The sequence below is a fragment of the Peromyscus californicus genome, unplaced genomic scaffold (genome assembly GCF_007827085.1).
Source record: "Peromyscus californicus insignis strain IS unplaced genomic scaffold, ASM782708v3 Scaffold_20__1_contigs__length_68692818, whole genome shotgun sequence".
NCBI classification, from domain to species: Eukaryota; Metazoa; Chordata; class Mammalia; order Rodentia; family Cricetidae; genus Peromyscus; species Peromyscus californicus.
In genome coordinates, this window is record NW_026294503.1 from 42,575,114 (window position 1) to 42,591,290 (window position 16,177).

At 54.3% G+C, this 16,177-nt stretch overlaps 1 protein-coding gene across 2 annotated transcripts in view; it reads right to left on the reverse strand.

The window, feature by feature from the left end:
- Nucleotides 1–2,265: 2,265 nt before the first annotated feature.
- Nucleotides 2,266–16,177, reverse strand: part of Myh9 (myosin heavy chain 9) — an 87,586-nt gene continuing 73,674 nt past the window's right edge. For both annotated transcript variants that reach the window (XM_052748245.1, XM_052748246.1), the window contains 17 exons: nucleotides 15,709–15,880; nucleotides 14,272–14,484; nucleotides 13,561–13,705; nucleotides 11,954–12,160; nucleotides 11,679–11,783; nucleotides 11,360–11,512; nucleotides 10,956–11,204; nucleotides 9,243–9,455; nucleotides 8,920–9,132; nucleotides 8,488–8,649; nucleotides 7,403–7,531; nucleotides 6,390–6,478; nucleotides 6,184–6,307; nucleotides 5,673–5,881; nucleotides 5,082–5,190; nucleotides 4,833–5,005; nucleotides 2,266–3,710 (listed from right to left, as the gene is read on the reverse strand). In XM_052748245.1, the coding sequence (XP_052604205.1) occupies nucleotides 3,593–3,710; nucleotides 4,833–5,005; nucleotides 5,082–5,190; nucleotides 5,673–5,881; nucleotides 6,184–6,307; nucleotides 6,390–6,478; nucleotides 7,403–7,531; nucleotides 8,488–8,649; nucleotides 8,920–9,132; nucleotides 9,243–9,455; nucleotides 10,956–11,204; nucleotides 11,360–11,512; nucleotides 11,679–11,783; nucleotides 11,954–12,160; nucleotides 13,561–13,705; nucleotides 14,272–14,484; nucleotides 15,709–15,880 (2,783 nt within the window). In that variant the 3' untranslated portion in view covers nucleotides 2,266–3,592. The remainder of the gene's footprint in view (nucleotides 3,711–4,832; nucleotides 5,006–5,081; nucleotides 5,191–5,672; nucleotides 5,882–6,183; nucleotides 6,308–6,389; nucleotides 6,479–7,402; nucleotides 7,532–8,487; nucleotides 8,650–8,919; nucleotides 9,133–9,242; nucleotides 9,456–10,955; nucleotides 11,205–11,359; nucleotides 11,513–11,678; nucleotides 11,784–11,953; nucleotides 12,161–13,560; nucleotides 13,706–14,271; nucleotides 14,485–15,708; nucleotides 15,881–16,177) is intronic.

Consider the following 16,177-nt stretch of genomic DNA (forward strand, 5'->3'; position numbering starts at 1 on the left):
GCCCCTGACTGCTATAACCAGACTGGAGGCTGCCGTGGAATGTTGACAGAGCCTGTAAACTGGGAATCTGGGATTACCTGTGTGGGCCTTAGATCGAACGCCAAATGTCCTTTTAAGAGACACACAGAGGAACTGGAGAGATGGTTCAGCAGTTAAGAGCACTGGCTGCTCTTCCACAGGTCCTGAGTTCTATTCCCAGCAACCATGTGGTGGCTCACAACCATCTGTAGTGGGATCTGATGCCCTCTTCTGGCGTAAAGTTGTACATGCAGCTAGAGCACTCACGTAAAACCTTTTTTAAAATGTGTTTTTAAGAGCGAGCACGCAGGCTGGTAAGATGACTCAGTGAGTTAAGGCACTTGCTACCAATGACGGCCTGAGTTTGACCCACTGGGACCCTACTTCCTCCAAGGTGTCCTCTGACCTATGTGAACACACACACACACACACACACACACACACACACACACACACACACACCACAAAATCTAATTTATTTATTTTTTTATTTTCAGGGGCTGGAGAGACGGCTCGGTGGGTTAGAGTACTTGTCTTGCCAAGGACTGGCTTCCAATTCCTAGCACCCACATGATGGCTCACAACCACGTGACTCTGGTTATAAGGAGCGGGGATCCAATGCCCTCTCCTGACAACCGTGGCCACCAAGCACAAGCACAGATGCAGACAAAACACTGATAAACACACATAAAAAATGTCTTAATCTTTTTAAAAAAAAAATTGAAGACAGCTGGAGGAGGCTGTGTTTGGACAAAACACACTGGAGTGATGCCACTACAAGCCATGGAACTCACGAACCCACCAGAATCTCCCTGGAGCTGACACCAGCTTTGAACCTGGCTGTAACTCTCTGTTGTAAGCTATCTGGCATGTGGTGATGCTGTAGTTACCCTAGGAAAGGAAGAACCAGTATGGGCTGGTCTGTGAGGTAGGGCTTCCCACTCATTTTCCTCGAGAGTGGAATGAAGCATCCACAGGGCTAGAGCAAGGATTCCTACCTCCATCATCCAGACTGCAGAGACACCCCAGCCAGTCCACACCAGGCTCTCCGAGCTTGGCATGTACCTGACTCCCCTGGAGAGCTGGTGGCATCTTGGGTCCAGATTCTCTGAGGTAGCTAGTCTGCAGTAATTGTAAGAATGTACACTCTTACAGGGCTGGAGAGATGGCTCAGAGGTTAAGAGCACTGGCTGCTCGTACAGAGGACCTGGGTTCAATTCTCAGCAACCATGTGGTGGCTCATGGCTGCCTTTAACTCCAGTTCCAGGGGATCTGATACCCTCTTCTGACCTCCACGGGGACCAGGTACACACGTGGCAGACACATGCAGACAAAACATTTGTGCAATAAAAAGATTTTGTAAAAAAGAACCCTCTAACTCTGGCAGATGCTGTTTCAGCCAGGCTAGGGCTCCACACAGAGCTGCTGGCTATGGCCAGCTCTTACCCAAAAGTTCCCTTCACAAAACTTAACAAAAGAAACACTCCACTCAACTACAGTCAAGGGCTGGAGATGATTCAGACCTTGCTGACAAGCACAAGGCCTAGATTCCAAGTCCCATGTGCAAACCAACACAAATACCAAGTAAAAGCGCTAAGCCATGAAGAGCCACACTTAGGAACAAGCAGGTAAACTAAGGAAAACAGCAAAGGCAAGTGTAAAAACCTGTGTGTAAATCTAGCCGGAGCCAGGCTGCAGTGTGGCCTCATTCTCTCCTCTTCCCATTAGAACCAGAGTCTGACGGAGTCTGTCTCCCAGGCCGCCTGACTTCTCCGTGGGGCTGTGTGGTCTAGGACACATTCCGGACCCTTTCTTCTCTTCTGCTTTCTATCCCGGAGCATGGGGCTCCAACCCCCACTATTGCTATTGGGATGTTTGCCCTGTGTACAGCGCCCCCTCCTTGGAGACTTCTGCTCACTCCTCCCCACTTTCTGCCTCTAGAACCGCAGCACCCCACTCCCAGTCAGCTCCGTAACTTCCTTCCTCCTAGGAGAGACAGGTGACCCCAGCATTTGGAGAGGCATACCTGAGTGAATGCCCTGGGCTCATGGCAGCCCAGCCTCTTGGCCTGCATGGAGGCTGGAGGCTCTTGATTTCTCAGGCAGGGAGCCTCTAGTGCCGCCCGAGATGTCTCGGAGCCCTCTCAGTCAAACTACAGAATCAAGTGTAGTTTGATTCTCTTGGGACAGCTGGCCCAGCCCTTCCAGGCCACCGTCTGCTGTGGACAGACACCCAGACACCAAAGAGTGGGACATGGTAGTCTTTATTGTGACGCTCAGTGGAAACACCTGTAAACCAGCTTACTGTAGTGGTGACAGCCGCGACACATGCTAAGGCACTTTTATTATATAAAAAGGGGGTGCAAGTCCCACTCACTCCTTCGTGACAGCGACTGGGACTTGAATTCAGAGCTTTTCCGGCATATGCAGCTTCATGATTTGATTTTGTTTGTTTTTTTCCCTTTAAAAAAAAAAAAAAAGCCTTCTTGCCATACGGGAGTCTAAACACAGCATTTACAAAGCAGTGAGGCGCACAGGGAAACTCGGCAACCAGTGTAGACCATTGTCAGACAGGCTACTTTCTTCTAAACACAGTTCCAGGGGAAAGGCAGTGAAAACACCCAGAACTGTAGTACTTGCTCCAAGAAAGGAAAAAAGAAAAACCTTTTTGTTTTTCTCTTTCAAAACCATCCATGGAAGGCAGATCTGAAGCTATAGCATCGGCGGGTGCAGCTCAGCCACCCTTGGCCCGTCCTAGGAGGGGCGCGAGAGAGTGCACAGTGTGGGCCCCAGCTCTTGGATAGTCTGGCTGCCAGGCCTGCAAGTCCCTTAACCATTAAATATATTTGGTCCCCTAGAGTGCTGGGAGAAGCCACCGGAAGGCTGTTGGCCTTTCCAGTGTGGCCCTGATGCCCTGGCTGGTTGCCCCGGTGCCAGGACAGTCTGCCCTGGGCAAGGGAGGGGAGGGGCATTGCACTTGAGACATCTGACCATCAGAAGGAGCGGAGGCACCCGTGCTACCCAGAAGGGAGTGGGGTCAAGTCCCCGAGTGCCCCATGTTCTGCACCCAGCACAGAGGCGGAAGCCCTGGACTACTCCTTCTGGACCAGGAAGGGCCCAGGGAAGGGGGCCATAGGGCGGGTGTGAGGTCACCATGTGTGATTGCCAACAGCAGAGGAAGGGGTGGGGAGGAGGAGGCAGCAGGGGTGGGGAGTGGCAACACTTCCGGAGGGCCTGAGCTAGTAAAACCTTTATCTGAAGAAAAAATAGATTCATAGAAAACTCTCGTGCCCACTCCCATGGCTGCCCTCCTTGCCCACCACCTGTGCTTTCAGGCAAGTGGGGCAAAACCTTGCTGGTCACCGGCCTGAGCCAGCCTGGACTCTTTGGTATCAGATTCTTGAGGGGTACGGAGGACTGGAAGGGCTGCAGCAGAGGAAGCCAATGCCCTCAGGAGGCCTGGGAGGAGGGGGGGGGTCATGGTCAGAGCAGTCTCAAGGCAGGGGTGTGGAGGACTGGGGAGGGGAGGCAGAGCCGTCTGTCTGTCTGTCTGTCGTCTCAGACAGCAGAAGATCCTACTCGGCTGGCTTGGCCTCAGCCCCGTCTGCTTTGCCGTCGACCTCCTCATCTGAACAGTCGCCGGTGCCTTTCCGGACAAGTCGGCGGGGCACGACAAACGGCAGGTCCCCGCGCCTGTGGACAGGGGACAGAGGCAGTGTCAGTGGGGCCCAGCTAAGGAGGATGGCAGCCCAGTACGTCAATTTCAATGTGATCAGAGAAAGTGGCCAGGGACTGAAAGTGGGGAAGTGGGCCAGTACTGTGCATGCAGCACTCTCTGGGGAGTGGGCCATCAGAGCAATCGCCAGCCCTTCCCTGCCAGGTGTCTTTACCACAGAACACCAGCAGAGGGCGGCTGAGTGGAGGCAGGTGGCGCTGCCTTCCACAACAGGTGCCTGAGCTCAAACCTCAGGACCAGGCAGGCTGAGTGCTGAACAGCAGAACACACGCCTAATTCATGTGGGACCCCAAGTTCCATCCCAGTACCACAAAACAAAAAGAACCAAATGGACCCGGATGCTTGGGGAACAGCTGTTCACACAGGAGTCCGGGGCATTCTCTGATCACGTTAGAAAACACAGATGAAATTCTCGTGAGTCTTATTTTCATGCTTTAAAACAAGATTCTCTCTGACTGGAGGAAGAATGAGACTTTCCAAGATCTGCTGCGATCGGCAAAGCTCTAACACTAACAGAAGCCTGGCTTTCCTTCCTTCTCGCTGCATTGTGATGCCAGCGTTCCCTCCTGGGCATCTCCTAGGAGTGCAGACTCAGGCCAGAAAGCCTCCAACAGCCAATTCAAAAACCCTAGCATGGAAACACCCCATCAGGCTTCGAGTTCCAAGAAGACAGGCTGTTAAAATAGGCTGGAAAAGCCAGGTGGTGGTGGCCACGCCTTTAATCCCAGCACTGGGGAGGCAGTGACAGGTGAATCTCTGAGTTCGAGGCCAGCCTGGTCTACAGAGCGAGTTCCAGGACAGCCAGGGCTACACAGAGAAGAAGCCCTGTCTTGAAAAACAAAACAAAACAGAACAAAACAAAAGGCTGGGAATGAACTGCCAAGAACCTGCTGTTCATTCAAGAGCCCGGCTAGGCCCCAGGGCAAGGAGACCCCGGAAGGGCACACTAGGGTGGAACCCCCTGTCTGTCACTACGCACCTCTCCTCCACACACTGGCTCGGGAAGATGACTTTCTGAACCTCCAGAACAAACTACCTTGAGCAAAAGTGTGAGGTCCAGGGCTGGGAGGCTGGCTCACCTCAGTTTGCTCTTCAGGGAGCTGACTTCTCGGTTCATGGCGTCGGCCGTCTCCGTGGCATCCTCCAGCTCACGCTGCAGCTTCCGGCGGGAGGCGTTTGCCCGCTGGGCCTCCTCTTCGGCCTCCTCTAGCTGCCGTTTAAGCTGCTTCAAGCGGGTGGACGCCTTGTCGGCCTGCAGAGACACGTGGCTGAGGTAAGGGGCTCTTCAGGGCAGCCCCCCGGAACCGAGGCTCCGCCTGAGCACAAACCTGGTCCTTGAACTGCTCCGCATTCCTCCGCTCATCCTCCACCTGCAGCAACACGTCCTTCAGCTTCTTCTCCGTCCGGCGCACCTGCTTGGAGGCTGCCTGGCGCTCCCTGGACAGGACAGAAATGGTGACTAAAAGGAGATGCTCCACCAGGTAACACAGCCAACAAGACGGCAGCAACCGGAATCTCCACTTCCTGGGGCCACACGGAGGCCTGGAGGCTGAGGCCCTAGTCTTTTCTGGACACCACTGGAAATGAGGTGTCTTTTCTGGACATTCAGTAGCTGCCATCTCAGGATGGGACCTGGGCTGACCCATGAGACCGGTGAAGAAGCCAGTCTATGGAGAAACTGAGGCTTGGGACCCAGAATGAGCCTCATTACCTCCAAGTCTCAGTTCTGAGCCCAGAGACAGCGAGCTAGACAGGCTCTCTCCCTAGGAACAGCCCAGAAAGCCCCCAGTTCTGAGTGTGGGCTACAGGTTCCCATCCAAACTCCACATACTTCTCAGAACCAGGGAGGATGGCTTATGACCCAACCTGCATTGACAGGAAGACCACCACTGCACCCTCAGCCGGGGTGGGGCACCTACTTGGTCTCGTTGTCCAGCTGTTCCTCCAGCTGTGCAATCTTGGCCTCCAGGGCAGCGATGGAAGCCTTGTACTTGGACTTGACGGCACTCTCCATCTCCTGCAGCTTGGCCTTGAGCTCCTTGTTCTGGCGTTCCAGTTGCTGCCGCGCATTCTCATTCTTCTGGGCATGGCTGCGCTCCAGGTTCAGGTCGGTGTTCATCTGGTCGATCTGCAGGAAGGGAGTACGGGGGCCTCAAGGGAAGGCTGGGTCCCAGCTGCAGGGACACAGCAGGACCCCCTCCTCACACACCAGGACCACCAAACATCCTAAGATCTCTCAGAGAGGAAGCTGCCCGGGAATAGGACCCAGACACTTCCTGGAACCTGGTCTTAAAGCCACAGGCCTCCAGAGTCAGAAGCAATCAGAGAACAGTGGACACTCATCCCGTTTCTGCCCAGCTTCACCCCAGGGAACTCTGATAAAGAGTCTGGATCCCAGCGTGCAGGGGCCGCGGCTGTCCTGGTGCTCACCTGCAGGTTGGCCTTCTTCAGGCGGTCGTTGATGAGCTCCGTGTTGCCCTGCTCCTCCTCCAGCTCCTCCTCCAGCTGGGCAATGCGGGCCTCTAGTCGCCGCTTCTCCTCCAACGCCAGGGCCCTGGGGAGGACCCCGACAAGTGAGTCCCTGCACCACTGGGGAGGTCCTCCAGGCACCCCTGGGCTTCCTCCCTCTGGCTCACCCTTTGCCGCTGCTGTTGGCGATCTCGTCGGCCAGCTCATCCCGCTCCTGTTGGGCCTGGCGCTTAGCTCGCTCGGCGGCTGCCAGTTCCTGCCACAAGGACCCAGAACATGACCCACTGGGACCGACACAAGCTTCAGTGACAGCAGCCCACCCATATCCTCTCTGGGCCCTTAGAACATCATCACTCTGTGCCCTCCGCAAAGCCCTTCCCCAGGAACTCCTCTAGCCCACTGGGTCAGTTCCACCCTGGGGCACCTTTAGGCATGTGCTTATAAAGCCCCTATGTCTAAGTACTTAGAGTCAAGCCAAGAGCCAGGGCTATAAACAGGAACCTCCCAGGCCTAACAGGGACGAGACCGCAGTGCTGGTCCCTCTGCATATGGTAAGACCAGATACTGAGAAGGTTTATGAAGCAGCCTTGAGTCCAGGACTCGGTGCCCACCAAGGGCAGCAGACGGGCTGTGGAAGCCTCCAGAGCACTATCATAATGGTGACAGTGGATGATGTCATCCCACACCCGGTAGAAGAGCCGGGCCCGAGTGGAGGGTCTGACTGAGCATCTCATAAACCAGAAATGGCACTTTGCGGGGAGTCCACCAGATCCGGACACACCACCCCACCTCTCCCCACCATGTGCTTCATGTGGAACCAAACCAGCAGCCCAGGGGGCACTCAGGCCCCTCCTTGCCAGGTGCAATCGCAGAAGCTCATAATCAACACATCGGCTCATGAAATGGACTGGGGGCTAAATGATGGCATTTTCTTTTAAGAGGTGGGTCCGTTGCCCAGTACTTGAGGGCTGGATCTCATCCCTTCCCCATTACAAATGTGCACACGCATGAACCCACACACCACGCCCTGCCGAGGTGTGTGGCTAAGCCGTGGAAGGACCCCTTCTATTGACTCCCTCCGGGAGGCTGCTGTTTCTTCCCCTTTCTGCCCTTCCCCTCCGGAAAAGGCTGCCGCTCACTGGCCAGAAGGCAGCAGCCCTGCGCCCCACAGCTGGCCCACCTCCTGCAGCTGGATCATCTCAGCCTCCATGCTCTTGAGCTTCTTCTCGTTCTCCTTGGCCTGCGCCAGGATCTCCTCTCGGGAGGCGCGTGTATCATCCAGCTCCCGCATGCAATCCTTCATCTGGGCCTGTGTGCACAAGAGGTTGGCATCTCCACCCACTTCACACCTGCTCGGACACCCCTGAGGGACCACATCCCCAAAAGGGACCTTCTCTGAGCCTGGCACCATTTTGGCCAACTTTATAAACGGGCAGAAAAGTAACCAAAGGCAGGTGGCTCTGCACCCTGTCCTCCTCCAAGGACTTACAAAGCATCTCTCCACAGCACTGACCCCTGGATACAGGGCAAGCTGCGCCTTTCTTAGAACTTCCTGCTGACCTGAATGAAGCTGATGCCAGTGGCACCAGCCAATGGCGGCCAACCCACACAGTCAGTGGCCAGGGGAGCTCAGGGACAAGACAGCAGCACGCTTCCTGCCAGGTCAGACAACTAAAGGCAGAAAACTCGGTCCCCTCTGCCATCCTCCTGCCGTCTGTTCCCAAGCTGAAGACCCTCCGTAAATAGCCCTCTTTTTCTTCTGCAGACAAATCTCACAACGGCATTCTCAGAGGCAGAGTGGGACTCCTGTTACACGTGGCTCTTAAAAATGCCACCAACAAGCTGACGTTGTGCCTCACAACCTTGCCCATGTGATATTTACTCTTCCCTACTGCTGACACACTAGGCAAGATGGGCCGCTCAAGAGCTGTTTTTATTAATGTTAGTCTTTAATCACCAGTGAGTGAAAATTCCAGGTATGTTGCCCCAGGCTCTAAGCCACTTCTCAGAAACTTAACAGTCGGTACCCGGTTTCTTCTGGAAGCCTGCTTTTAAGCGGCCACCATCCCTGACTCATCTGCATGTCCAGCTACCTTCTCCTTGGTTTAACGGACTCAGCCCCTCTTATTACTGTCTCCATTCTGAGCCTGAACCGCAGCTGTGAGACAAGCTAGGAGCTCCTCCAGACAGGCTCACAGAGGGCAGGCCCTGACTCCTGGCCTCTACTGAACGCCCCCATCTGTGGCTAACCCAGGTCTGCCTCACCTGGAGCTTCCGCAGCTGTTTGATGGCCTCCTCCCGGTTCTTATTGGCTGTGTCGATGTGCGCCTCCAGATCCTTCAGATCCATCTCCAGCTTCTTGCGAGCCGCCATGGCCATTGAGCGCTGTTTCCTCTCGTCCTCCAGTTCCGCCTCCATCTCCCGTACCTGAGGAACACCAGCAGAGCTCAGGAGGCAGGGATCACGCTTGAAGCTCACTCAAGCGCTGAGCTCAGATGAGCTCGGGCCAGTCTGGGAGACCCAGAGGGCCATGGAGGCCATCAAGGCACAAAGTCAGTCCTTGAGCCCTGGGACAGCGGACTGAGAAATGAGGCAGTGGGAGGGTGGTCCAGGAGCCCCTCCCGGGCCCAGATGCTGCGTGAGGAGGCAGGAGGCAGTCCCCGGTGTCTTTTCCAGAGGCGGGGAGGCCACACACACCTGTCTGACCAGCTGCTTCTTCTTCTCCTCGCTCTGTTCATCCCGGCCCTGCAGATCCCGCTCAAACTGGGCCTTCATGGCCTGCAGGTTCACCTCCAGACGGAGCTTGGCATCCTCAGTGGCCTGAAGCTCATCCTCCAGCTCCTCTAGCTGGGTCTTCATCTCCTCTACCTGCTGCTCCAAGGCCCTCTTGGACTTCTCCAGCTCATGGACCTAGCAGAGAGCCCGAGTTAGTTCGAGGCACAGATAGCAAGGAACCCTAAACTCAGACCCCACACACCCCGGCTCTTCTCCTGGGCCCCGGACCCGAGCCCAGCACTCACACTCTTGCCCACGTCATCCTTGGAGCTCATGAGGTCCTCCATCTCTGTGCGGAACTGCTTGTTGAGCCGTTCCAGCTCTGCCTTCTGCTCCATGGCCTCCTCGAGGGCCCGGGCCAGCGACAGCGCCTTCGTTTCCTTCTCACGGGCCTCGGCCTCGGCTTGGTCGCGCTCCTCTGCATACTTGGCCGAGATGGTCTTCTCCTCGGCTAGGAGCTGGGGAGAGAGGTCGTACTGTGAGGCTAGACTGCAGACCACTGGGGTCCTACAGCCAGACCCACAGCAACAGGCCCAAGGCTGCTGCCCGGGGACTGGCTGACTCCCACGGTGAGAGCAAGGATTCCTCTAGCACTGTACTAGATTTCTGCTTCGGTTTTTTGTTGGTGGTGGTGGTTTTCAAAATAAAAATTTGAAGATTTATTATGTGTGCAGTGTTCTGTCTGCATGTATGTCTGCAGGCCAGAAGAGGGCACCAGATCTCATTATAGATGGTTGTGAGCCACCATGTGGTTGCTGGGAATTAAACTCAGGACCTCTGGAAGAGCAGCCAGTGTGCTTAAGCTCTAATGAGCCATCTCTCCAGCCCTCTGCTTAGGTTTTTCGAGACTTATTTTCATCTGTGTGTGTGTGTGTGTGTGTGTGTGTGTGTGCACCACAAGTACATGTAGAGGTGTCAGTAGAAGCCAGAAGAGTGTGTTGGAGTCCACAGAGCTATAGTTACAGGTGGTTGCGAGCTGTCTGGCATGGGTGCTAGAAATCGAACTCAGATCCTCTAGAAGAGGAGAACTGCTATTATATTAACTGCTGACCATCTCTGCAACCCCTCTGCTTAACGCTATGATTTATGTCACCAGGAGCCCCTTTGAAGAGAGCCCAGAAACAAAATCACCACCCACCCTGACTCCTGGCAAAGCCTTGGCTCTCGAAAAGAGCAGGTTGACCGGATTCTTGAAAAGATGCGAGCCTGGCTGCTTAAAAGCATAATTAAATCCCATGTGGGGCCCTCCTCCAAATACCGCTGCAACCTCTGTGCCTGTTCCGTGTGGACTCAACCTTGCTATCCCTCATCTTCCTGCCCTCCTTGTCCTTTTGGCCCATTCCTTACCAGCTCCATGGGTTGGGGGACCTTTGCATGAAGGGCCAGAGAGGCAAAGTACGTTACTTAGAGGTAGTAGGCCATACAGCCTCTTGTAGCAGCTCGGCCACTGTGTACGGCCTCTGGTAGCAGCCACTCAGCTCGGCCACTATATCACACGAAGAGCCAGTGGCAGCATATAAATAAATGTGGCTATGTATAATGAAACTTTGGAAGAACATGAGGCCAGTAAGATGGCTCAGCAGGTAAAGGTCAAGCTTGATGACAGAAGACACTTCTGTACGTTGTCCTCTGATCTCGACAAATCACTGTGGCACAGGCATACACCAGCCACACCAAATAACTACATGTATTTAAAAAAACAAAAAAACGGTTCTAAACATGGTGGGGGCTGACTTTGTCTGTCCCTTGTCGACCCTGGGGTTTTATTTTGTTATTCCATCTGGCCCCTGTGTCTGCATCGCCATGGTGGAACAAGGGCTGGTTACAATCTAAATCCTAACTCCTCTTCCGGTTACTTCCTCCCCGGGCCCCTCACCAAGCTGCAGACTGAGCACCTGGACATGCCCACCGCACCGCACTGCCTAGGGGGGACACGGAAGGTGGAGTGGAGGCCACACCTGGTCGAACTTCTTCTGCTTCTTCTCCAGGTTGGAGACGTTCTGCCGCTGGTGGTCCAGGTCCACCAGCAGGTCGTCCAGCTCCTGCTGCAGCCGCGTCTTGGTCTTCTCCAGCTTATCGTAGGCGGCCACCTTCTCCTCATGCCGTTGGCTCAGGCCTTCCAGGTCCTTCTGGAGCCTCCGCTTCGCCTCCTCTGCCGTCTCCAGGCACCCTACCCCATCCTCCATCTTCTTCTTCATGTCGGTCACCTGGGCAGGACGGGGAAGGTAAGCAAACACCCACACTGGCACCTGGTCTGGACACGTCTTTCTCCAGGACGACTGGGGACCAGCCTGCTGCACCATGGGGGCTCCAGGGGTCCAACCCAGTTTCGGACCCGCCTCAATCACTCCCCTCTTCCCACCTGGGCATGGAGGGTGGCGATCTGCTTCTCCAGGTTGCGTTTGGCCTCCTCCTCCTCCTCCAGCTGCTCTCGGAAGGAGTTCTTCTCGTCCTCCACCTGCTTGAGCTTGGTGCTCAGGCTCAGCTTCTGGCGGTTCTCCTCCTGCAGCAGCTCCTACTCGGAGGACAAAGGGGACTCTGAGGAGGGGCAGTGCCACAGCCTGGAGCCACCACCACCCAGAGACAAGGAGAGGATATGCGCCCAGAAGTGTCTGCCCACAAGACGCTCAGGGGTGGCAGCCAGGGCTCTTGGGGCTTCCGGGTCCTGACGCTGTCCTCACCTGTGTGTCCTGAAGCTGGGACTCCAGCGCAGAGAAGTCCTTGGTGAGCTTGCTGGACTTGCTGTCAGACTGGTTAAGGAGACCAGTCACACTGTCCAGTTCCACCTGGGTAGGGAAGAGAGAGGCAAAGGCTGAGTGCCCGGGACTGTTCTGACAAGGCTGGGCTGCTCTTGAGCTGAACCGTGGGGGCCTGGCTGAGGAGCCAGTATGAGGAAGCATGCTTATGGGGCAGCAGGTGAGGATGGCCCAGGCCCAGGGTCCAGCAGACGCCTCACCTGCAGCTTGGTGACCTTGTCAGCCAGCTCGGTGCGCACACGCTCTCCCTCGCTGAACTTGACCTGCAGTTCCTGCAGCTGGGCCTCCACCTTCTTGCGCTTGTGTTCGGAGTCTCCCTTGCCCTGCAGCAAGACCTTCACCTCATTGGCCAGCTCTCCTCGCTCGTTCTCCAGGGTCTGTTTCGCCTTCTCAAGGGTAGCTTTTACCTGGAGGAGGAAGCAGGGGGGTAATGAGCATCCAGGGTCTGGTACGGGCCTGGGCTCTCTGAAGTCCACAGAGGCAAGGACTGCTGCCTCTGTCTCGAGAGCCCTGGAGAAGGAAAGCCTCGGTCACACCTATTCTCAAATCCCTAAGGGTGGGTAAAAATACTGCCAAGCTTTCCTCTCTGAATGGGGGGACCATTCTAGAATATGAAGTTTCATGGGTCATCTGTAGGGATTTTAGCAGCATTTGTAATACAAAGAAAACTGCTCCTAAACTTGAAATCTAATGCTCAAAGCACTAATGTGATATTCTTTTAAGAACTAAGAAGGGCCGGGCGGTGGTGGCGCACGCCTTTAGTCCCAGCACTTGGGAGGCAGAGGCAGGCGAATCTCTGTGAGTTTGAGGCCAGCCTGGTCTCCAAAGCGAGATCCAGGAAAGGCGCAAAACTACACAGAGAAACCCTGTCTCGGAAAACCAAAAAAAAAAAAAAAAAAGAACTAAGAAGGTGTCAGGTGTGGGGGTGCACACCTTCAATCCCAGCACTCAGGAGACAGAGGCAGGTAGATCTCTATGAGTTCAAGGCCAGCCTGGTCCAATCGTGAATTCTAGGCTAGCCAAAGTTACATACATAATCAGACCCTGTCTCAAAAAAAAAAAGCTAAAAATGCACAGTTCATAAAATAGAAGTAAAACTCCATTCCACACACAGCACTGAGTGGGCTTGACAAGGTCAAGGATAACAGGACCCTGAGTACAAAGCCATGCTGGGTAAAAACACTAAGGAACAGCTCTCCCAGTGCTGGTGGAGGTGCAGCAAGGTATGTTTCTAAATGTTTTTAGATTGTCACACGAAGAGACGTGGGCTGCTCTAGCTGCCACCAATAGTGAGAGGGGCTGGAAGCCAGAAGGGCAGCAGAACCTGCCTGGAAAGAGCCGCCAGCCACCAACTGCCTGGACGGACATCACCAGGGTTTCCCAGGAAGACAGTCGTTGCTGGTGTGTAAGAAAGGGCCGCCCAGTCAGAAGAGACCATTGAGGCCCCTCTGGCTCAGGGTCAAGGTCATGGGCACTGAGCTTTTTGGTCTAGTAGGGTGTTACAGATGAAAACATGTCATCAGTAAAGAATCAAACACCTTTGATACAGACGCTTTACAGCATGATCAGCTCAACCTCAGAAAATAACAAGACAGACAGACCAGTCACCATCCTCCTCTGCTGACATGAACGCTGAGGCATGGAGGAACTTATTTGCCCAGGCATTCAGACAAAGTTGGGGCCCAGTCATAGGTCTGGGGCAGTCAACACTGCTCCTGTTCTGTCCTCCCCAGACATTGGTTTAGATGCAGCAAGGCCCATCTGGCCCTCCCCAGACATAGCCTGCCGTTCCCAGTGTTTCCCGTACCCGCTTAGTCTGCTCCAGCTGCTCGGCCAGCTCCTCCACGGCCTGTGAGTGCTTCTGCCTCATCTCCTGGATCTGGGCCTCATGGGTCTTGGCCTCATCCTCCAAAGTCTTCTTCAGAATGCTCACTTCCTGTTCACGTTTTGACCTGGAGAGAAAGCACGCTCAGAGTTGGGGCCAAGCATCCCTGGAGGACTCTTATCCCTTGGCTCGTCCCGACTGCAGAGGCCTGAAAGGGGCAGAGCCTTTTCACGTAGCTTCTCTTTCTCACTTCTGGATTTTTCAGACAAGTTTTTACATGACCCTGAACTCCTGACCCTTCTGGCTCCATCTCCCAAGTGCTGGATTACAGGTGAGTTGCACCACACCCAGACTGCACAGATTCTCTACCACTGACCTCCCTCCTTAACCATCCATCCATCCTCAGGCCCAATCTAGCATGCAGACTGCAGAAACTCGTGCCTTTTCAGGCCTAGTAGGGTCCACCCTGTCTCACCAGGTTCTTCAGGAGGGATTCTACTCAGTGAAGAAGTTGCTGAGGAACCATCAGCACACATGCTCCCTGGTTCATGCCCAGTCAGGCCACCATGTGTGTGCAGAGAACTGTGCTGTGTGTGTGATGTGTGTGCAGAGGATTGTGCCATTGTACGCTGTGGCCTGGCCTCCCCAGCTTCACCTCCCTGTCCTGCATGGCCATCCCGCCAAGTGGCACACCTCAGCTCCTGCTGAGCAGCCGTGGAATCCAGAGTGTCCTCCAGCTCTGTCTTCAGTGCCTCCAGCTCTTCTCCAAGATCCCGTTTCTGCTTCTCAGCTTTATTCCTAGAGGCTCGCTCAGACTCCAGGTCTTCCTGGAGCTCAGAAATCTGAGCTTCCAGTTCTCGAATCTTCTTCAGGGCCATGTTCTTCTGGGCAGCTTCTTCTTCCACTCTGCCAAAAAGATCAGTGACATCAGTACCGGGCCACCTTAGGAAGGTGCAGCCAAAGCAGCATCTGGCAGTCACAATCATGGACTGAGGGTCGACCTCAGCAAAGCTCAACCATCCAGGATATTTAAGAACAATACCATGTCGAGCCAGAGAGATGGCTCAAGGGTTGAGAAGAGCACTGGCTGCCCTTTCAGAGAATCTGAGTTCAACTTCCAGCACCCACATGGCAGCTCATAGCTGCCTGTAACTCCAGGTCCAAGAGCTCTGATGCCTTCTGCTGGCCCTCAAGTAGACACCACACCCACACCCACTTAAATATATATAAATGTATTAAAAAAAATATATATATATATATATATATATATATATATATATATATATGAGAAATACCATTTGAGAATTGGATAGAATTATTTCATTTTCTAAATTAAGATTACCTTAAATACATAAAATTCAAACATGTACTGAAAAGATTAAAAGGAATAAAACATTGTAATTCATGATGACTGTAAGTAAAAATGTGGATGTGCTTTGAATTTACATGAGCACTGTACAACAATAGTGGCTGGGGAGGGGAGGAGGGGGAGAAGAGAGGGAGGGAGGGAGGGAGGGAGGGAGGGAGGGAGGGGCTGTACATGTGAGGGCAGGGCATGTATGAGAATCTCAACCTTCTGCTCAATCTTGCTGTGAATCTAAAGTTACTCTTAAAAAAACCAATTTTTTAAAAATGTAAACAGGGTGGTGAGATGGCTCAGCCGGGAAAGGTGCGTGATGACTGAGTCCAGTCCCTGGGACCCACACGATGGAAGAAGAGAACTCACTCAGGCAAAATGACCTCTGACCTCCCATGCGCTCTGTAGCACGTACCCCTTGTGCCACCACCACCCCAAGTAAGTAAATGTTAAAAAAAAAATTAAAAAGTACAAAAATTATTTTTAGTATATGCCTATAGCCACAAAATAAACAAGTAAGGAAAGAGGAGGGGGCAGGGGACCAGAGGGGGAAGGGGATAGAGAAAGGGAGAGGAGAGGGGGATGTGGGGAGGAAGGGGAGGAGAGGGAGGACTCCAGAGAATGGGTTGTGAGTGACTTTCTGTGGATCAGAAGTCTCCCCCCCCATGGCCCTTCTGCAGCAGGAGCAGAGAGCATGCTCATGGCTCCCCGCAGCACCAAGAACAGTCAGGGAGCCACAGCACATGCGACGCTGGCCAGCAGCGGGGCCTCACCTGGCCAAGGCAGCCTGCAACTCCTCCTCCTTCTTGGCCAGCTGCATCTTGAGCTCGGCGATCTGCGCCTGGAGCTCTGCGATCTGGTCGCTGAGGTCCGTGGAGTCTCCCTCCAGCTTGCGGCGGGTCTTCTCCAGTTCCTGGCGCTGCTTCTCCTCCTTACGGAGGCGCTCTGCCAGGGAGGGCAGGGGGGGGAGACACAGAGCCCTCAGTGGCCACACTCCTGCCTGCTCTCAACTGAGGGTATAAAACCAGACACTGTGCACTTGTAAGACACACGGAAGGTTTAAAGGGACACCGTGCACACACCCACACCCAGCTCTGAGACAGAGAAATAGCTCCACAAGCTACCAAGGCCTCTGTGTCTCCCCGTGCCCGACACAGGCCATATCAAAGCTTCATGCTTATCACTCCTCGCACAGACAACCGTCCAGTCACACAGCAGTGAGTCTACAGCACAGACTCCCCA